The 23,395-nt window shown below is 41.8% G+C and overlaps 1 protein-coding gene and 1 pseudogene across 2 annotated transcripts in view; both read right to left on the bottom strand.

Annotated features, from left to right (window-relative positions):
* Positions 1 to 5,380: 5,380 nt before the first annotated feature.
* Positions 5,381 to 9,168, bottom strand: LOC132824529 (heat shock cognate protein HSP 90-beta-like; annotated as a pseudogene).
* A 12,253-nt stretch (positions 9,169 to 21,421) lies between these two features.
* LOC132824139 (astacin-like metalloendopeptidase) overlaps positions 21,422 to 23,395 on the bottom strand; it is a 216,405-nt gene continuing 214,431 nt past the window's right edge. For both annotated transcript variants that reach the window (XM_060838392.1, XM_060838391.1), the window contains one exon: positions 21,422 to 21,790. In XM_060838392.1, coding sequence (XP_060694375.1) covers positions 21,708 to 21,790 — 83 coding nt within the window. In that variant the 3' untranslated portion in view covers positions 21,422 to 21,707. The remainder of the gene's footprint in view (positions 21,791 to 23,395) is intronic.

A 23,395-nucleotide genomic window follows, 5' to 3' on the forward strand; every position in this document is an offset into this window, starting at 1 on the left:
GCCGGATCCACACCGACACCAATCCCAACAGCAGCAGGATCCACACCAACACCAATCCCAACAGCAGCAGGATCCACACCAACACCAACAGCAGCAGGATCCACAATGACACCAACACCAACAGCAGCAGGATCCACACCGACACCAATCCCAACAGCAGCAGGATCCACAATGACACCAACACCAACAGCAGAAGGATCCACACTGACACCAACACCAACAGCAGAAGGATCCACACTGACACCAGGACAGGGTTAGGTTTTGGTGCTGACAAATGGGACGAGATTAATTTTGGATAACTGGTCGACATGGACGAGTGGGACCAAAGGATCTGTTTCCGTGCTGTCCATCTCTATGACTATGTCTTACTGGACATCCCAAATTTTCTTCAATGCTTAAAATCAATGCAGGATCCACACCGACACCAACACCAACAGCAGCAGGATCCACACCGACACCAATCCCAACAGCTGCAGGATCCACACTGACACCAATACCAACAGCAGCCGGATCCACACTGACACCAATACCAACAGCAGCCGGATCCACACCGACACCAATACCAACAGCAGCAGGATCTACACTGACACCAATACCAACAGCAGCAGGATCCACAATGACACCAACACCAACAGCAGCAGGATCCACACCGACACCAATACCAACAGCAGCAGGATCCACACTGACACCAATACCAACAGCAGCCGGATCCACACCGACACCAATACCAACAGCAGCAGGATCCACACCGACACCAATACCAACAGCTGCTGTTAATGTACAGCATATACCATAATAGGAACTAATATTTCAGTTAGATTTGTCCCTTGTTCAGTTTGCACTCTTGCTTTTTGAATACGAGGCCTTGAGATCATTTTTGAGACTAGTCAATAACCGAGTCTAACATTCACATGCGGCTGTAATCGGCCCTTCTAGCCTCTCTAGTGGATCATGCCAATACTTGCAAAAAAAATCTCATGCCAATACTTGCAAAATTAGGTGTTCTCTTAACCAATATTTATTCCTCAAACAATCCTGCCAAAGTGTATTATCTGTTCTGAATTTCAGAATTCTGTTCAGAACTGCTGACCATGATTAAAACAGAAATTACTTATTTGCCTGTTAAACATTGTTTGTGAAAGGTGTTATATAAATAAATACAAATTCATTTGCAAATAGTTCAAGAATTTATGAGAAGGAAACTTGCAAGATATGTATGTGTAAATGGCTGTCACCAACAAATGGTAAATCTAAAACATAAACCCACAGGATGTAAAATGTATCCTAAGACTATTCAAATGAATTTCAAATTGTATTCACATCCTTATCCTTTTCATCTAGTTATCCCTTTAACGTCTGGTTCTTTGCTACCAGTATCAACTTAGTTAAAAATCACACAACACCGGGTTATGGTTCAACAGATTTATTTGGAAGCTCCCTGATGAAGGAGCAGTGCTCCAAAAGCTCGTACTTCCAAATAAACCTGTTAGACTATAACCCGGTAGTGTGTGATTTTTAACTTTGTCCACCCCAGTCCAACACTAGCACCTCCACACAATGAGTATCAACTTAGAGGAAGATCCTCAATTCCCTGCAGACCAATAAATTAAAACAAAAAGCTTTTCTAAGAAGTTTATCATTTTCATTGATGAGTGGTGTTATTTGTTCCTTTAGTAAATAATTCACTACTCAAAAATATTAGTTTACTAACAGGTAAACTATTCATGTTTTTGTTTTTTCTATGATTTGGTTTAAACATGCATGATGTGATGTAACCAACTTCACCTTTGATTCTGAAAATATTTCGGAATGAGTATCTGTAGAGGAAACAAACCTTGGATTATGGGTGACATCGAATTGTCCACCTGCATTAAAATAATAATGCATTACAAACATAATTAAAGACATGTTAGTAAATAGCACTCTTATTACACATCTTACTTACCACTACAAGATTGACGCATGAGTTGCTCATCACAGAAAAGACGAATGAAACACAGATGAAATTCATCTTTGGCTGTTACAGCCTTATCGAAACATCTACATTGAATAAATGAAGAAACGTGAAATATTAGAAAAAGATTCAAGAAAACTGACTCCTTAATTTCACTTTAAAAATACAATTTCAAAACACAATTGTCACATTTAGGAAGTGAAAACAGAATGCATTAATGTACGTGCTCTATGTTTATGACTGAAGTGACAACATAATATAAAAATCTTAATTCCATTTTTATATAATTCCTAAAGCAATGTGTCATAGATGATGTTGATTCTGTCTTGTTGATGTATATATAGTAGAAAACAAGAGATTAAATGATGCACTGTAGCAACTCACCGAGGCTACTGCAATAACATCTTCTAAACTCGCAATCCTTACCATCGATGAGGACAAATTGGAAGGGCAAGGGCAAGAGAACCCACCACCTGCATGCTACACATATCCTGACTTGGAACTTATATGGCGAGTCCTTCTCTATTACTGGGGTAAAGTCTGCACCTCTCAGTGACACCAATATCCATGAATGATAGAAGAAAAAAAGCATGTCTGCTATAGTTATCAGATGTTTATCTCTCAAAGTATTAGAAAGTCTACCAAGCATCTTTGTAAAATGTCATCATGATCCCAGATCATTATGGGCATATTGAAATATTAATTCCAACATGTGCTTTTTAAATGTCAGTCAAAATGCAGCAGGTCTGGCAGCATCCATGGAGATGAAAGAGAGTGAACGTTTTGAGAACTGATCTCTGTTTCAGGCCTGTTGCAATGTTTCAGCAAAACTCAGCATAAACTGGAAGAACAGCATTGCATTTTCCACTTAGGGACCCTGCAGGACTGAGTTCAATAATTTTGAGGTCTGAACACTTTCTTCCAGTCTGCGATTAAAGAAAAAACGAGCAAGGTAAGTGAGAAAGTAAAGGATAGAAAAGGAGGTGAACCTGGGCTCCTCCATCGAGAATCCCATCTGTCAGGGGAGGGTGGAGGTAACAAAAAGCTTGCAAGGCGAGGGGGTGGAAAACAGGCTGCAAAGATGGAGGGAGCAAAGAGAGGGACTGTGGGTGGGAAAGAACTTCCAATGTGAACTAGTTCAACTTTTTAAACACTTAGAATTTATCTGGTCTTGAAGATATGTCACCATCTATGCCAATATTTTATTTGTCACTTAGTTTTGCTGAGTCTCTGATTCAATATTAGTTTTCTTGGAATGTCCAGAATGCTATTTTCTTCCTCAACTGGAAATATTCACACAAAGTAGTTATTCAATACGTCTGCTCATCATTATATTGATTCACTGATTTCAGCTTTCAACATTACTCATGAGCAACCTCTTTTCTTCACTGTGCTGATTTGATATCTCCAATACATTTTTTTCTTGTGTCTTTTTATGGTTCCTGCAATCTGTTTTTTGACCTTTTGCTCTTGTTTCTCTCATTGTCAGAATGCCACATTTTAGTGCACCTTTTTCCTTTTAGTTTATTGTGTCTTTCACATCATACACGATTTCTTGCTGTGATCAGGTAACTGGCATGTCATACATAGTGACTTACACATTCAGAAATCCTAAGGGAAGAAAAGGGCACTGGCCCGATTTAATTTTCTCTGTCATTCACTAAAACGTGGCATGGTGGCTCACTGGTTAGCATTGCTGCCTCATAGTACCACGGATCCGGTTTCGATTCCAGCCTCAGGAGAATGTTTGTGTGGAGTTTGCACATTCTCCAAGTGTCTGCGTAGGTTTACTCCAGGTGCTCTGGTTTCCTCCCACAATCCAAAGATGTGCAAGTTAGGTGGATTGGCCATGCTAAATTGCCCACAGTGTAAGGTGCATTGCTTAGGGGTAAACTATAGGGTAGGGGAATGGGTCTGGGTGGGTTATGCTTTGGAGGGTCGGTGTGGACTTGTTGGGCTGAATGGCCTGTTTCCACACTGTAGGGAATTTAATCTAATCTTTGCTGATCTGACTGTGGCCACAACTCCAATTTATCTCCTACCTGACACACACTCTCATAACCTTTGACATCGTTGACAATGTATTTAAGGCTTTTACCGATTCTCACATGTCCCAATTCACTGGTGCCCTTGAATCTGCTCCACAAAGAATCAGATTATCAACACTGCTGGTGAAAATTCTGCTCCAAGTTTTAAAATTGGGTAGTGGCTGTGATTCATCCCAAGTGGTCATGGTGCTGGCGACGGTGTTGGTAACACCCCGTGTGGCCATGGTGTTGGCGACGGTGTTGGTAACACCCCGTGTGGCCATGGTGCTGGCGGCGGTGTTGGTAACACCCCGTGTGGCCATGGTGCTGGCGGCGGTGTTGGTAACACCCCGTGTGGCCATGGTGCTGGCGGCGGTGTTGGTAACACCCCGTGTGGCCATGGTGCTGGCGGCGGTGTTGGTAACACCCCGTGTGGCCATGGTGCTGGCGGCGGTGTTGGTAACACCCCGTGTGGCCATGGTGCTGGCGGCGGTGTTGGTAACACCCCGTGTGGCCATGGTGCTGGCGGCGGTGTTGGTAACACCCCGTGTGGCCATGGTGCTGGCGGCGGTGTTGGTAACATGACGACGGTGTTTGGCTCTGCCCCCTCACTCCCTTTGCTGTCACTACTTACCATCACTCGGTGTTACTCCCTGCAGCTCCTTATCATCCTGCAACCTGGAACATAACACATGCCCTCCCTCTCCTCTCCACTGCCACACTCTCCATTCCCCTCTCTGTCCCGCCCCCCACACTGCCCTCTCCCATCCCCCCACACTGTCCCCTCCCTCCCCTCCCCCCACACTGCCCCCTCCCATCCCCCCACACTGCCAGGTATACAGCCGCCCCTCTCCCCCCCCCCCTCCGCGCTCTCCCTCTCACCGGGGTCTCTCCCCTCGCGCGGGCGGTGGCGGTTACTCTCTGCCCCGCCCCCGCGGCTCGAGCCTCAGGAACCGTCTCCTCGAGAGGCGGCCGCCGGCGGGAGCGCCGCGAGACGGGGTTAGGGATCGGGGCTGATGGCATCCCCAGGGAGGGGTTGATCTCCCAGGACCAGGCAGTGTCTGGGGATCCCAGCTGGAGGAGAGAGCCGGGGACATGCCCAGACTCACCCCCAGAGACACCGTCCACCAACAGGAACCCATGTGTACCCCCTCCCAGACACCCAGATGGGGGCGGGGGGGGATCAGTCACAACAGCAATGGTCCACCATATCACCATTTCATTTGCACCAGTCGTTCTGGATTTTCTTTTGCAACACTCACCCAAAAGAAATCAAGCCCAGTCCATGTGGATCCAATCAGATCACCATTTTGCACACTGCACAACAGTCCCAATACAGTCCAATAGCAGTCTAAACTGAATACACCAAGATCAAATCCAGCAAACTAAAGATGCAGCTTCAATCTACTTCCTGCATGTGGGATGCACCCTCATACCTCTCCAGAACTAGGATTTCTTCAACAGTTTGTGGGCTGGTCTCCTCCACAATGTCCTCATCATAATTGATGCTTGATCATTTGGTAAGTACAGTTTGAGTGTGTTTGAGGATCATCCAATGAGAACCTCAAAGATAACAGCACAATCTCAAGGAGCAAGATGACAAAGTCCTTCACAGCTTTGTATTGTTGTCTACCTCAGCATATCTGCCTCAGGATGTGCACAATTGGGTGGTCAGGGTTGGCTTTCAGGTGCATCTTAGCCATCAGATAGCCCATGGGTGAATTGTGTTTTCGAGCCTGAGCCTTCATAAAGCTCTCCATGCTTGCAGTTAAGTCATAGGTACTGGTCACGGTGTGGTATGGGAAGGATGCAAGCTGGTTGGAAGCAGTCACCTTTTCCACCTTCTTGTCTGGGATTTGCTTCATGAGCTTGCACAGGTTGTTAAACTTGGCTCAATTGTCTTCATGCTTCTTTTCATCATCATCCTCAGGCAGTTCGAGACCCTGGTTTGTGATAGAGATAAGCTGCTTACCATCAAACACCTTCACCTGCTGCACACAATATTTGTCAAAAAGCATTGTCACGTAAACCACCTCAAAGTCCCACTTCCTCACAGGCTCCACAGGCAGAATTAGCTACTAAATCTTGGTTTTCACCAGTTATGTAGCAGATATACTTCTGGTTCTCCTTCATGCAGAGACAAAGTCTGCCAATGGAGTGAGTTCATCTCCACATTGCGAGGTGTGACAATATAGCAGTTCAGGCAGCTTCTTGCAATTCTGACGGTCCTCGTGAATACTATGCATGAGATTCTTGGAGAACTGCTTGTAGAGTTTCTGGTGGCTCTCCTTGTCCTCTGCCAGCTCATAAAATAGTTACTTGCACTTCTTGACAATACTCTTGCAGACGACCTTCAGGACTTTGCTCTGTTGTACCATCTCTTGGAAATATTCAAGATCAGGTCCTCGGAGGCCACCACACCTCAAACAGGTACTCTGAGATCAGCTCCTCACAGTTGTCCATGATGAAGACTTTGCAAACATAGTTTGATGTTGTTCATCATCTTCTTGTTTTCAAAGAGATCAAAGGAGGCACTTCTGGAAGTGAACAAAAGGGCATGGAATTCCAATTGACCCTCAACAGAGAAATTAAAAAGTTCATGACTCCCGTCAAGACAATTACAGCCAGTCTATTTGCTGTTCCAGTCAGCATGAAGTTAAACTCAGCTCCCCTCCTGTCTATGGCTTGAATAAATGTACAGCAAGTTTTTTAGATTAGATTACTTACAATGTGGAAACAGGCCCTTCGGCTCAACAAGTCCACACCGACCCGCCCATACATTTACCCCTTATCTAACACTACGGGCAATTTAGCATGGCCAATTCACCTGACCCGCACATTTTTGGACTGTGGGAGGAAACCAGAGCACCCGGAGGAAACCCACGCAGACACGGAGAGAACGTGTAAACTCCACACAATCAGTCGCCTGAGACAGGAATTGAACTCAGGTCTCTGGCGCTGTGAGGCAGCAGTGCTAACCACTGTGCCAGCGTGCTGCCCATTAAGTGTGTGCCAACAAGAAACCATTTAATATATGATGACTTTAGGCCGGATACATATGGATACAAATGCTGAGAATAATTTAAGAGATGTAAGCAGGAAACGTGGAAATAAGCAACATGATAGGCAGCATTTGTGGAGAGAAAAACATTGGCTTGAACCATCTGAAACATTGACAATGACAAGCTGATTGCTGCTGCACTTATAAATGTTGCCACCTGATGCTGCTGTGCATTTCTTCCAGTGTCTTCTGATCCTGATTTACACAAAAATGTAATTTGGTCAAGAAACCACAGGCCCAAAGTCAGTCTTTCTAAATTGATACATAGCTGGAGAAATTGTCTCTGACAGGAAAGTGGCCAAACTAAACAACAGCTATAGTTACAGAGAACTGTGGAAACCAAAGTCAGAGGTCACAAAGATTCAGGGGAAACCAGTTACAGTACAACCAACCCAAGGGTTGTACATTGGAGACGTATTATGCAGACATTCTGGCATCCAGCCAGTGCCTGAGGTTGTGCACTCCCCAGCATGGCAACGGTGAAGGGTTTATAACTGTACTGATAGGTGAGCTGTTTAGGTGTATGAGTGAGTAGCTGGTTAGAAGATGATCAGGCTGGGAGGGTCAGTGGTTTGAGAGTAATGAGGAGGGGAAGTCAGGATAGGAAGGATAGTCAGGTGAAGTTGTGGGAATAGTCAGGTCGGGTTGGATCCACTAACAACTGAAAGAATTGAACCTGATATTGATTTACCAGATTTAAATTCATGTTAACTGATTCTGATATAATTAATTTTAAGTAAATTGTAATGTTTTATTTTTCCCTTTTTGGCTGAATGTGTTCTCCAAACCATTCCCCTGAGTTTTGTATGTACTGGAATGAACTGTACATTATTTTAATGGTAAAGAATTGTTGCGGACTATTGTAAATTGGATTTCGTAAATAGGGAAACATGCAGCTCAGAGACAGTGAGGACTGCAGCTGCTGGAAGTCAAAGTCAATAAAAAAGTGGAGCTGGAAAGGCACAGCACGTCAGGCAGCGTCAGAAGAGCAGAAAAATTGGTGTGTCTGGTCAGGACCCTTCATCAGGACAGGGGAGAGGGAAGGAAGCTGAGAAATAAATTGGTGTGGGGGGGTAGGGGTGGGGCTACCGCTATTGGTGGAATACTGTTAGGTGGATGCAGGTGGGAGGATTATTATGAACGGTCAGTGGGAAAGGTGGAGCAGATCGGTAAAAAGGAAGCTTGACAGGTTATCTCTGGTCAAGGAGGTGGGGAGGAAAGGGAAGATTGGACTTGGGATGAAGTTGGGGGTGGGGAGATTTTGAAACTGGTAAACTCTATGTTCAGGCCATTGAGTGCGCGTGGCCTTATTTTGGCAATGGAGGATGCCCTGGATGGACTTGTCGCCCAGGGAGTGGGCGGAGTTGAAATGGCTGGCAACCAGAACGAGTGTACAGAAAGCAGATCCTCTGCAAACTGATCCCCGCATCTGAGCTTTGTCTCTCCGCTGTAGGGGAGACCACATTGGGAGCAATAGATGATATAGACCAGGTTGGAAAAGGTGCAGGTGCATCTCTGCCAGATTTGGAATGATTGTTTGGGGACTTAGCTGGAGGAGAGGGGGAGGTGTAGGGGCAAGTGTTGCTTTTCCTTTGTTTGCAGCAAAAGATGCTGGGTGTGGAGGAGGGTTGGTGGGGAGTGTGGACCTGACAAGGGAGTCACGGAGTAAATAGTCCCTATGGAAAGCAGATGGGTCTGGGGAAGGAAATTTCTGTTTGGTGGTGGGGTCTGACTGCAGGTGGCGAAAATGGCGGAGAATGATTTGTTGGATTTGGAGATTAATGAGGTGGTATTTGAGGACCGGGGGACTCTATCCTTAGTGTGGTTGGGGGAAGGTGTTTGAGAGCAGGGGTGTGAGAAATGGAGGAGATGTGATTTAGAGCATTATTAATCATGGGAGAGGAGAAATTACAGTTTTTGAAGTAGGAGGTCATCTGGTATGTTTTCTCCTCCCAACCACAATAAGGACAGAGTCCCTCTGCCTTCCCAGCTTCACTTTTTATCAAGGGAAGCATGCAGCTGCCTGATTTTAAAATAGAAAAGAGAAGAAATGTTTTAAAAATTATATTACCATTCAAAGAGGAGGACAGTAGGAACAATTCAACTCACCTTTCCCTCTTATCCATGGCACAAGTCTCTGATGATTTGGAGACTGGAAGATTTGGCCCGTTGCTTCAGGCTAATGGTGAAGCAGTTCTAATGAAAGGTCAGTTTCACTAATATGTTAATTAATGCAAAATAAATCAATTTATAATCGTAAAAATGCATTGTCTCATCCAGCCTGAATTCAGTCCGTAATTAATGAATTTGAAGGGCCTTGTGAGTATAATTAAGGTCGTGCACAGATCAATGAAACAACCCTCAGGTGTTAAATAGCTTGTGGTAAGTCCCCAGTTAAAGTCTACTCGGTTAACACTGCTTCTCTTTTTTATAGTAAAATAATGAAAGCATACTCAGTTAATATTTTGGATTTCAATTCAGCATTGCTTTCTGCAGACTTCCTTTACTGAGGCTTACTCCTCTGAAGACCTTCTCATGCTTCTGCTGTCACTTAGCCCCAAAGTTTCCATAGTTTTACTCCTGTTCATCCAGACTTCGGTCCCTGCACCACCCCCCCCCGTCCATTAACACACCAGTTCCTGTTGCCAGCCTCGGTTCTTATCTTTAAACTCTCCAGTATCCACATCTCCCTTAACTCCTCTTCTGAATTTGAAGTGATGTTTTGGGCCTTGCCTTGTGTCAGGAATTGGTCAGCGCTAGTAGTTCTGCCTGTACTAACCATATTCTGCATCTAGGCAAGTGTAATTTTAACATGTATGGAAGGATCCAAGATGGCGGCAACCCAGCAAGTCCATAAGACCATAAGACACAGGAGTGGAGGTAAGGCCATTTGGCCCATCGAGTCCACTCCGCCATTCAATCATGGCTGATGGGCATTTCAACTCCACTTTCCCGCATTCTCCCCGTAGCTCTTAATTCCTTGTGACATCAAGAATTTATCAATCTCTGCCTTGAAGACATTTAGCGTCCCGGCCTCCACTGCACTCTGAGGCAATGAATTCCACAGGCCCACCACTCGCTGGCTGAAGAAATGTCTCCGCATTTCTGTTCTGAATTTACCCCCTCTAATTCTAAGGCTGTGTCCACGGGTCCTAGGTCCTGTTCCAGCTGCAGAGCTACAAGGAGATACAGATACTCTTAAAAGCCTCCAGAAATCTTGCGAAAGAACCCCAAGCCATGATTTATAAAGGATCCAAGATTATGTTATTCCAGGTCTTTTCCCCAGCTCTGGTCCGAAAGAGGAAGGCGTTTGATAAAGCGAAGATGTGTTTAAGGGACTTAAATATTCAGTATTCCTTGCTCTACCCAGCGACGCTAGGCTTTAACCATGAAGGGTCCATGTATTGGATCGGTAGAAAAGGCCAAGGAATTTTTGGACTCTCTTAGATAAATTGTAAGAGATAATTGATGTTGGTCTGCTCTCCCCCCACTCCAGTTTACACACCTTTTTGTTTATATTAATCCCTTTTTTTACCTTACCTTAATATTATCTTCAGGGGGTGGGGAGAGGGGTTTATTTATTTGTTCTCTACTTAGCGATTTTTTCTCCCTTATATATATATATATATATATAATATATAGGCCGGGGGGTCTAGTTAATGTTGGTGGGGGTAGATGGTTACCTTATCCTGTTTTATTTCTGTCTTTAGGAGCAGGGTTGTTTTCCTCTGTTATTTTGTATTACTATATTTAATTATTACTTGTTGAGGCTGTAATTTTATAGTTATATATGTTTATACATGGTATTAACATTAACAAATATATCCAGCTGTTGGTGTAGGTGGGGGGGGGGGGTAGGGTGCTCACTGTTAACTCTAGCTCTGTAGTATATTTGAATTTTCTTCATCCTATCATGGGGTGCCTGGGTCAAGGGTGGGGCATTGGTTGGGAGAGGATATGATGGACTTTTGGGAAGGAAGTGATGCCCCCTGGGAACAAGGGGGAAAATCCCCATTTAAACACTTTTTTTTATTTAGAAATATTTTTTATTATATTGATGTGAGTGTATTAAAGAGCCTTTATTTTTGTGAATTTTATATGCTCTATGCTCGGGATGTTCTGGATAGGGTTTCCCCTCCCAAGGGGTCTCGGATTTGCCCGGACATGGTTGATCAGTCGGTTAAGTGGTGCACCTGGAATGTCAAGGGGAGTAATTCACCAGTCAAAAGGAAGAAAATACTATCAAAGCTCGTCATACAATTATAGGGGGAGATTATAATTGTATTATGGATCCGGAAATTGATAGGATTCCCAAGAGTACTGCAGAAGTATCTCCCAGATCTAGACAATTGTTGGATTTGAACAAAGAATTAGGACTAGTAGATGTATGAAGATGCCTTCACCCACAGGGCAGAGATTTTTGTTTTTACTCCAATCCATATAAATGTCACACCAGAATTGATATGCTTTTTGCCCCCTCGATTTTTAAAAATTCCATATCACCCTGTAAAATAGGCAGTATAGCAATTTCCGAACACGCTGCTGTTTATATGGAAATCAAGGCAAGGAACAATGAGATATCCCCCCGGCATTGGCGTATGGACCCCTTCCTGATGAAAGGTAGTAAATTTGTAAAGTACTTCTCCGAAGAATTTAAAAAATTTTTATAAATTAATTTAGGTACGGCTAGCAACCCATCAGTGATGTGGGAGACCATCAAAGCTTACGCGCGAGGTTTGATCATCTCCTACTCAGCGACCCAGGAAAAATTAAAGGGAGAACAACAGCATCTCCTCGAAGCTCACTTAAAAGCGGCTGAAACAGCATACGCTGATAGACCTTCTATTATCAAATTATAAAGGGGATTACGGCCCTTAGGACAGCTCTAAACACCACGCTTACCCAAACGGCTAAGAGGGAAATATTATTTAATAAACAAAGGTTATATGAATTTGGCGATGAGCCTGGTAGATACTTAGCATTTCTTGCAAAGAAAAAGAAGGCCCCTCAAACTATCACATCTATCAAGGAAAGTACGGGTATTCTGACTCATGATCATAAAAGGATTAACGCAATCTTTAGAAAATTTTATTCTGATTTATATAACTCGCAGGATTGCGAAGACAGGACTAGGAGGATACAATCATTTTTTAAAAGTTTGAGCTTTCCGTGTCTAACTCTGGAACAGGCATCGGTCCTGAATGTTCCCCTAACAATCCAAGAAATACTTGACACAATCAGGCAACTTCAGAGCAGTAAGGCACCTGGCCCAGATGGCTTTCAAGCTGAATTCTATAAAGAATTTACAGGAATATTGGCTGGTCCACTTATGGACATGTATAACTACTCATATAGTCAGGGCTGTCTCCCGCCTTCGCTGAATGAGGCAAATATCTCTCCTGTCCTTAAAAAAGGAAAGGACCCAGAAGATTGCGCGTCACACAGACCATTATCCTTGCTAAATGTAGATTTTAAAATCCTCTTTAAAACGTTAGCATTGCGGCTAGAAAGGGTATTGTCACATATCATAAAGGAGGATCAGACGGGGTTTATTAAGGGCCATAGATCATCCAATAATGTTAGAAGGGTTTTGAATATGATTCAAGCCTGCCATCAGGGAAAGATACCAGGAGTAGTAATCTCATTAGATGCCGAAAAGGCATTTGATAGGGTTGAATGGTCATATCTGTTTTACACACTGGAAAGGTTTGACATTGGAAAGGTGTTTACCAAATGGGTCTCAACTATATATAGTGATCCCAAAGCAGTTGTGATTACCAATGGATTAGGCTCGGATAGCTTCACTGTGGGTAGGGGCTGCCGTCAGGGATGTCCTCTCTCGCCATTGCTATTTACGCCAATAATTGAGCCACTAGCAGAAGCTATATGGGCTGCCCTGAGGATTGGTACAGGTAAACATAAAATTACCCTCTATGCAGATGATGTTCTCCTATTCCTCAGTAATCCTCTGATGTCCGTGCCTTAATCCAAGTTATTAATACATTTAGTGCATTCTCAGGCTATAAAATTAATTTCTCAAAATAGGAGGCTATGCCAATCGGTGGCCTTGCTAGTATATCCCAGTTGTTGGATGGATCCCACTTTCCCTTTCGGTGGTCCCTGGAGGGTTTCTTATATTTAGGCATTTTTATTACCCCAGTATTTGGTCAGTTATACAAGGCTAACTTTGTGCATTTACTGGAAAGGATAAGGCAGGACCTCCAGCGATGGGGAGACCTTCCAATTTCCTGGTTCGGTAGAATAGCACTAATTAAAATGAATGTCCTGCCCCGTCTCCTATACCCTATGAGATTGCTTCCGGTGATGCTGCTGAGGCTGGCTCTACGTAAATTATATGGCTGGTTGGGTTCCTTTATCTGGAATCATAGATGGCCCCTCATTAAGCTGAAGAAGCTACAGCTTCCACAGGCAAGGGGAGGATTGAATTTCCCAGATTTTAGGAAATATCAGTGAAGTTCCCTATTAAGTTACATAGCTGATTGGGTCTTGTCTGACCCGCGATCAATCTGGCTGGACATCGAGGCTTCTCAAGTAAAATGCCCACTTATTAATCTCTTATTTTCAGACAAGAGGAAAATCATTACGGATCACTGTAAAAACCCTATAATACTAAACACAATTAAAGCTTGGAATATAATGCGACAAAATGAGGGCAACTCACATAAAACATCCCCCCATGATCCGATAGTGGGAGCATGGGGATTCCAACCGGGGTTTACAGATGCCACTTTCAAACTCTGGAGATCCAGGGGTGTCTCTTGTTTAGGGGATTTATTTAGAGAAGGGGTCTTGATGTCTTTTAAACAGTTGCGTCAGAAATTCGGATTACCCAATGGAGACCTCTTTCGATAATTCCAAATTCAAGATTACATACAGAAAAACACCACGTTATTAGATAAATCAGATAGAGAACGTAGAGTGCTATGGCCAATGGGGGTATCTTCTGTCAGCACTATTTATCATTTACTACATGATGAAGTATCAGGAGATATGGACAATCTGCTTAAAACATGGGATCAGGATTTGGGACTAGAAATCTCTATAGAAATATGGAATGACATTTGGGAAAACGCCAGGAGAATCACCATCTGCAACAGAACTCAGGCTATCCAGCTGAAGCTACTTCATAGGGCCCATATAGCACCGGCTCGATTGGCAAAATTTAAGGCAGAAGCATCTCCAATGTGTCCCAAATGTAAAATAGAGGTGGGCACTCTGGTACATTGCCTATGGACCTGTCATAAGATCCATAGATATCGGACTAAAGTATTTGACAGAAATTTTAGGAACAGAAATTAGCGTGGATCCTGTATCTCTCCTTTTGGGCTTTTCAAACTTGCCTTCCCTGGATATGCACGGGAAGAGATTAGTTTCTATTCTCTCTTTCTGTGCAAGGAAAAATACTTTGGTAAACTGGGTGGCTGAGGGCCCCCCTAGACTTTCAAATTGGCACAGATTAATGATGGAATGTATTCCCCTTGACTTCCTTACAAATATGGTGCACCAAAAGACTGCATTATTCCATAAAATATAGCAGCCCTTCTTGAATTATATAAATACAGATATTTTGGCTATCCTAACAAGGGCTTTTATTTAATTGAGATGGCGAGCCTGGCTGGTCCGGGGCCCCTTGGGAAAGGAATCCCGCACGAATACGGGTTTTGTTACGATTTGATGTAACACATTCTGAGCATGTATCCCACTACCCAATTTCTGTGTTATCCGTCATTTTTCTTTCTTCTCTGAATAATGTAAGACACTTAATTATACACTCCGGTTAGTTGTAGGTTAGATTAGTAGTTAGTTGAGTTTTGCTTTTTTTGCCTCTCAGTATCTTTTTTTTTCTGTTTGATAAATTAGTTATTATTTATTTAAGATTTAATTGTATATCAATGTTTATACTTTGTTTTTTTTAATTTGTAAACTTGTAAAAAGATGTTAAATTTTCAATAAAGATATCTATAAAAAACATGTATTTACATTTATATTGTATTTCTTCAGTATTTTCTAAATTTCTTTTTTTTTTAGGCTACTTTATGAATCCATGCATTTAGGAATGTAAACTACTTAAACTTAATATTTTAAATGTATTTTCTGCTGGGAAAGGTCCTGAAGTATCTAAGTGTACAGTGATGTGTTTATATTACCTTCATTTTTATACTAATGATATTTAAGGGAGGTGATGCCATAATGGTACTAGGCCAGTAATCTAGAGATCCAGGTAATGCTTGGGAACATGGATTTGAATCCAACCACAGCAGATATTAGAATTTGGATTTTAGAAAAAAATAAAATTAAGAGTGTAATGATGCCCATGAAAGTATCATTGATTGTCATTAAAAAATTATGGTTCACTAATATTCTTCAGGGAAGGCCATTTGCTATTGTTACCAGGCCTGGTCTCCAAGAAACTCCAGACCCACAGTAATGTTGTTGCCCTCTGAAATAGCCTACCAAGCCAGTCATTGCATAAACCACTAAAAAGTCTCAAAGGAATGAATATAAGTGGGTTACCTAGTACCGACTAGGCACTACGAACGATGACTGCAAACACAGCTCAGTTAATTCTATGAAGTCTTCCTTAATCATGCCAATATTGTGACAGTTGTTACACAGACCAATGAATCACAGCCTGACAGTCATAGTCACAGAATCATATCTTATAGACCATGTCCCAGCCAACATCTTCACTATCCCAGGGAATATCCTGTCCCACCAGCAGGCCATACACAGCAGAGGTTGCAGCACAGTGGCAAACAATCAGAAGAGAGTTGTCCAGGGAGTCCTCAAGATCAACTCCAAACCCTACAAACTATTCCTCAATCAAACATTACCATCAAGCCAGGGAATGGATTCAATGGAAAATGCAGGAGGGGATGGCAGGAACAGCACCAGGCTTGCCTAAAAATGAGATATCAATCTGGTGAAGCCACCAAGCAAGACAACCTATGTGTTAAACAGCATAAACAACAAGTGATCCCACAACCAATGGATCAGACCTAAGCTTTGCAGTCTAGCCAAATCGAGTCATGATTCCTTTTCATGTTACTGAATAAATTTGGTGTTGTCATTTTATTCTGAGTCACAGTCAGAAGCAAATTGGGCTTTTCTGTTGATTCACTGACTTTTAACACCTTGGGAATATTGGGGCTTGATTTTCAGTGCACTACCCCAATGATTCATGACAACATGCTTGCTTGAAAAAGCTACCTATAGTTCAGATGAAAATGACTGCCTGATCTTTGCAAAAATAAAAAAAACGTCGCGTTCATAGAACTGAAGATGAAATCAGTTTTACTTAGATTTTAAAATCTAAATTTCCCAAATAATAATATACTGCAAACATATATCACACCATCCCTGAAATGAAATCTTTAGGGCAATACCATTTCTGATGCCCTGACATGTGATTAAATATTTATCTTCTTTAAAGGTTTTCATTTTACGTTCTAGAGACTTTTGTTCCAGAGACTTTTGTTCTAGAGACCTTTCCCAATCTGTGAGTTTAATGCAGGATTCCCACAAAACATTTTGGAATGAGACCTGAATCATTCATTCTTTTAAACTGATCAATGATCATTGGTTTTAAGTAACTGAAATTACAACTTTCCTGGCGCTCCACTCCTAAATAATGTGAGTTTCCTGCTAGCGCTGTTAATACCATTTTTTTAATCTAGTTGTACTACATTGTATCCTCACACTATGACAGCAACACCCAACCTGAGCTGCAATTAATTTTAAGTTCTCACACTTTCAGCCTGAATTACTGTATAGTATAAATTTCCTCTGTATCGCGGATATTTATATTTGACTGTTGCAAGTTCCAATGTCTGGTCGTTCACTGACTTAAGGGAATGCTCCCACAGACCGCTGTGCTATGATTTAGCCTGTATGTCTGCCTTGGAGCTGCAGTTTCTTCCATTTCAGTGTGCTTCTTAACAGGTCTGAAATACTTTCTACTGTTCTTTGAGATGTTCTTCAGTGTTGTGTGTTGCCACAACGATTTTTGGGGTCAATTATCCTCAGCAATAAGCGTATCTGTTTTCTGTGAAGTCATAGCAGCAAGTTTGCCTTATTGAGACCAGTGCTGCTAAATTAAATCTTCAGATTCCACCCTGATCATGATGTGTTAGCGTCTGTATCTTTGAAGTGCATGGGTTCTTTGGTGGCTTACGCAATCTATTTTGCAGAGTGAAACCAATTTCTGGTCAAATCAGAAGTCTTGTAGAATAAACAAGATGCAAGAATAGGCTCTACATTAGCACAAAGCTCTTAACTTCCCATTGGTCTCCCACAAGATCCCAATTACTTTTCTTCTAAGTCATTATGATATTGTCAAAGTGGAGAGTGCTATTTCAATCAATCAATATCAAGAAATTCTCTTGTGATATTTGAAATGTTTGTGCTGTGTATGTGGGATCAAGAATAATATGAGTGATATGATAAAATGTTTTCATACAGTGGCTAAGGACTGGAACAGTGTTCTCTCCGAACTGTATGACTGCATGCACACTCAGCCACTCCATTGTTCCACACACAATGCTTGGTATTGAAAGCCAACTGTAACACTGACTTCTGGTTCTGGTACATGGACCTCAGAGGCCACACAGCCAAGAAGAAAATTTGAGTCTGGAATTCACTTCCTGATATTATGGTGTTAGCAGGTTCAAATGAGGCATTGAACAGGGAATTGGACAGTTATTTGAAGGAGAACAATGTGCATGTTATAGGGAGATGGAAGAAGAATGTAAGGGAGCAGCTTAATTGGGAGCTGATATATGCATGATAGATTGAATTGTAATAATTTTGTGATCCTGTGACCTACTATCAACAAAATGCTCTTGGAAATTGGAAGTTGGAAGATGTTGAAGTATGCATCTGAAGCAAACAAACATCCTGCTGGGTTGAAAAATACAGTGTGCTGAATCACATGAGATGTTTAACACTCTCCTGGTGCTTTTTGTCTCAGTTGAGAAACATGAAGAACTCACATTACTGAACCTTGAAAATGCCACTGATTCCTTAGTATCTAAAGAAATCAGCAAAAATGGAATTCCACCTGAATTGCTGAAGCATTGAAAATATCACATTCATTTATACCTTTATGAGATACTATTGAAAGGTAGTACCTGTTGCATGAGACATATTTGATGAAAATATCATCATATTCTCCAAATAAAGAGGAGATTGCAACAACTACAGAGACTTCTCACTTAGCCATCAGTGGGAAGACCTTGGCTAAGGTAATATTCAACAGACTCTTACCTACATGCAAGCAGTGTTGATTGGAAGGTCAGTGCAGTTTTGCGTCTGGCAGATATAAAGTGGACCTAATCAGCACGGTGGCATTGTGGGCGGCACGGTGGCACAGTGGTTAGCACTGCTGCCTCACAGCGCCTGTAGACCCGGGTTCAATTCCCGACTCAGGCGACTGACTGTGTGGAGTTTGCACGTTCTCCCCGTGTCTGCGTGGGTTTCCTCCGGGTGCTCCGGTTTCCTCCCACAGTCACAAAGATGTGCGGGTCAGGTGAATTGGCCAAGCTAAATTGCCCGTAGTGTTAGGTAGGGGGTAAGTGTAGGGGTATGGGTGGGTTGCGCTTCGGCGGGTCGGTGTGGACTTGTTGGGCCGAAGGGCCTGTTTCCACACTGTAAGTCTAATCTAATCTTAGGCTAGCTGCAACAGAAGCCTAGAGAACAGGAGTTACATATTCCTCTAAACCCTGCCTATCCATGCACCCATCTAGATGCCTCTTAAATGTTATTGTGCCAGCTTCCACCAATTCGTCTGGCTGTTAATTCCATGCACGCGTCACCCTGTCCATTAGATTAGTTACAGTGTGGAAACAGGCCCTTCGGCCCAGCAAGTCCACACCGACCCACCAAAGCGCAAACCACTCAGACCCATTCCCCTACACCTAACACTACGGGCAATTTAGCATGGCCAATTCACCTAACCTGCACATTTTTGGACTGTGGGAGGAAACCCATGCAGACATGGGGAGAATGTGCAAACTCCACACTTTCAGTCGCCTGAGCAGGAATTGAACCCGGGTCTCTTGCGCTGTGAGGCAGCAATGCTAACCACTGTGCCGCCCATATTAGGTCCCTTTTAAATCTTTCTCCTCTCACCTTAAACCTATGCCATCTAGTTTTGGACTTCCCAGTTCTGAGGAAAAGACCTTGACTATTCATCCTATCAATGCCCCTTATGCTTTTATAAACTTCTTTCAGATCATCGCTCAGCCTCCAACACTCCAGGGAAAATAGCCCCTGTCTATTCAGCCTCTCTCTACAGCTCAAACCTTCCAAACCTGGCCACATCCTTGTAAATATTTTCTGAACCCTTTCAAGTTTCATAGCAGAGAGACCAAAATTGAATACTGTATTCCAAAAGTGGCCTAAGCAATGTCCTGTACAGCTGCAATATGACTTCCCAACTCCTCTATGAGGATATGAGTATTGGCACTGACCAATAAAGGCAAGCATACCACATGCCTTCTTCACTATCTTGTCTGCCTGTGACTCCACTCTCAAGGAACTATGCACCTGCACTTTAAGGTCTCTTTGTTCAGCAACACTCCCCAGGTACCTTACCATTAAACGTATAGGTCCTGCTCTGATTTACACTACCAAAATGCAGCACCTCACTTTTATCTAGATTCAACTCCATCTGCTGCTACTCAGCCTCTGATCAAGGTCTCATTGTATTCTGAGGTAACCTTCTTTGCTGTCCACTATACTATCAATTTTGGTGTCATCTGCAAACTTATTTACCATTCCTCCTATGTACACACCCAAATCATTTATATAAATGACAAAAGATAGTGGACCCAATATCGATCCTTGCAGCACACTGCTGGCCTCCAGTCTAAATATCAATCTTCCATCACCATCCTCTTGCTTTCTCCTTTGAGCCAACTTTGGATTCAAATGGCTAGTTCTCCCCTTATTCCATGTGATCTAACCTTGTTAACCAGTCTACCATGTGGAACCTAGTCAACTGCTTTACGAGGTCCATATAGACAACTTTCACCACTTTGTCCTCATCAATCCTCTTTGTCACTTCTTCAAAAAAACTGAATCAAGTTAATGAGACACAATTTCCCAAGCACAAAGCTTTGTTGATTATCCCTAATCAGTCTTTGTCTTTCCAAATACATGTAAATCCTGTCCCTCAGAATCCCCTCCAAAAACTTGTCCACCACTGATGCCAGGTTCACCAGTCTTTAGTTCCCTGGCTTTTCCTTACCACCTTTCTTAAAGAATGGCACCATGTTAGTGAACCTCCAGCCCTCTGGCACCTCACTCATGACTATCGATGATTCAAATATCTCAACAAGGGGCCCTAGCTTTTCACACAGTTATGGATTTTCTGTTTAGATAGTTGATTTGAGCAAAGCTCTGCTTCATGGATGCTTGCCAGCAAGGCACGGAGGCCCTGAACATCGATTTTCATACCTGGAAGAAAATGGTGATTTCAATTGTGCCTGGGAAACTAATCATTCCCAATGTGGTTTGCAAGGTGTCTATCAGCATGTTTTGACAGTAGGATGTTGAATAAGACTAATTTATGCTGCTTTCCCTCATTCTTTCTGCCAAAATATATCACATCACACGTTTCCATTCTAAATCATCTGTCATGCATTCACCCATGAAGTACCCAAACATTTTGCGCTCTCTGCCTATGAAAGTGTACCCAAGAAACATTGTATTATCAGAAAAGGCCAATTACTTGCAACATAGGAATGCGTAAACCTGGATAAGATTGGGGTTGATGGTAATAGATAAATCTAAACAGCCAGCTAGTGACCCTGAAAATGGTTATTCCCCCAGATGAAGGTGCAGAAAAAAATCAGGAAAGTAGTGATTAGGTTCATATATGATGAATGTTTCAAGGTATCAAAATATGGGATAAATTACTGTAAATATTAATGTTTTATTATATTAGTTTAACAAACTATTTGTACAAATAATAGCATAACCAACTGCTGTGAACAAAGTAGCCACTGAGTCAGCACAAACTTTGCCTTTTACAAATATCAAACATTGCTGAATAAATACACAATTCAAGAGAAAACTTATCAAAAGATAATACATTGGAACTAAGTATGTAAACATCTTAAGCCAAAACCCAGCTTTTTTTTAACCTATTACTTGCACTACAAGCAAAGCCTCGACAGAGCTTTTATCATTGTATTTTAAATGACATATAGGCATTTAAAGTATTCTTCTTTTTAAAGAATTATTCCATCAATATATAAAAAATATATTAGATAAAGAACAAATAATCAGATCTGGTAGTATACCTCTAAAGTTAAAGTATTTTTCAAAACTGGATTTGTATAAGATTTGCATACATTTAGTAGACATTATATATCTGCTATTATCTTGAAAAATACAGTATTCTTCAATTCTGTAAGCCTCTTCCATGTCTTAGCTGCAAGACTGTCCTTAAAATTATTAGTAATTAAACACAGAATGCTAATAATAAGCCACTAATTTAATTGTATTTTTATAAAGGCAGAAAACCTGTCTAACACTTTTAACCCATTGACTATACAACAATTCAGCTCAAATCACTTTGGATTCTCAGGGTGTGGATGATTGTGGAAAATGAAAACAACTTCTGGTTGTTCTGCAAAAATTACATGGTCCATGAAGAAATTAGTAACGTGCATAATACCAACATACACACACTGCATTGACTCCGCTGAATGGAACCTTCCCCTGGAAAACAAAAAACAACATGAGGGATTATTGAGCAAAATCTAATAACCAAATTATTCAAAATAAATCATATATTTCAACTTAAAATATCAAGTTTGAATGTCTCTCATTTCCTGTGAATGTAACATTAGGGCTGAATATTAACTCAAATGCTGAGGTTGAAGTGCGTCGGTGAGGGGAATTATGGAATGGGAGGGCATTGTTGTCAGATAAGGAAATGCTGAAAAATATGTTTTGGGGGATTGTGGCTAAGATTTCATTATCTTCATTTCTTAGGTGCATCACATTTAGAGAGTTAGAGGTTGGCTATTATGAAGCAGAGGTTGACCACCTCTGATAATTAAAATCAAAACACTCAGACATAAGTACCTTGCCCCGTAATCTGATGAAGAAGTGTGACAAAGGGTATATCCTATCTCTCACCCCCCTGCGAACCCCTCCAATCTGTTATAAAAGAGTGGTTAAATGAAACGAAATCCTTTCACTTACTCTACAATTAACAAGTAACAATTTATTTATCTAACTCCAACAGTGAACAAATTAACAGAATTCCTAACAAACCAAACAATTACTCCCTAACTACTAACTATTCCCTAACTGAACTAAATTCTATTGGTATGCTGTTTCAATAATAGGTCCCACTTATTACTCCAGGTAATAAGTGGGACCTAATCCAGGTAATAAAACTTATATAAATCCAGGTAATTAAACATAGTCTATCAAAATTCACACAGAATACATCTTCCAGAATGCTATTCTTCCTCTCTGCTGATTCTGTTCTCGGGGATGTTTCTCTATAAGTCTTCTGTTCTGAATGCCTCTCTCCATCGAATTCTCGTGACAGGAATAGTTGCTAAATGTGCTGTATATCTCTATGAATAGATGGTGGGTTTTTTTCCTGACAGTTTAGAGATGCAGCCATCACCTCTTTGCTCTTATATTTGATGCCTTTATTAATATGGCATACATCTAAAGCAGGTGGGACTTAAATCTTGGACCAGCCCAGCAGTAGGGACAACTATACCACAAGAGTTTCCTTATGAAGATACTGTATGCTTTATTAATTGCTCTCTAAATCTGTCTGCCACCTTCAGTGACCTCTGCACATATACACCCATTTAGAATTGTATCCCCTATTTTATACTGTTTTTCAATATGGTCCTTACTGAAGTGTGTAACCTCATATTTCTCTATACTGCACCTCATCTGCCATTTATCTGTCCACTCCACCAACTTGTCAATGTTATTTTGGAGTTCGACACTGTCCTCCTCATGGTTAACAATTCTTCCAAGATTTAGGTCATCTCTAAATTTTGAAATTGTCTCCTACACACCAAGACTTAGATCATCAATATCTATCAGGAAAAGCAAGAATCCCAATACCAAACCCCTCTTGAACTCCACTATACTCTTGCAGAAAAATATCCATTTACCATTACTCTCTGCTTCCTATCTCCCAGCCAAATTTGTAGGTACATTGTTCCTGTAACTTTTATGTCATGACCTATTATCTTCCTCATAAGGCTGTTATGTAGCACTACACTGACTTTTCCAGAGGTTCATGTACATCACATCAACAGTACTATCCTCATCAAGCCTTCCTGT

This window comes from Hemiscyllium ocellatum, chromosome 18, assembly GCF_020745735.1.
Source record: "Hemiscyllium ocellatum isolate sHemOce1 chromosome 18, sHemOce1.pat.X.cur, whole genome shotgun sequence".
Classification (NCBI taxonomy): domain Eukaryota; kingdom Metazoa; phylum Chordata; class Chondrichthyes; order Orectolobiformes; family Hemiscylliidae; genus Hemiscyllium; species Hemiscyllium ocellatum.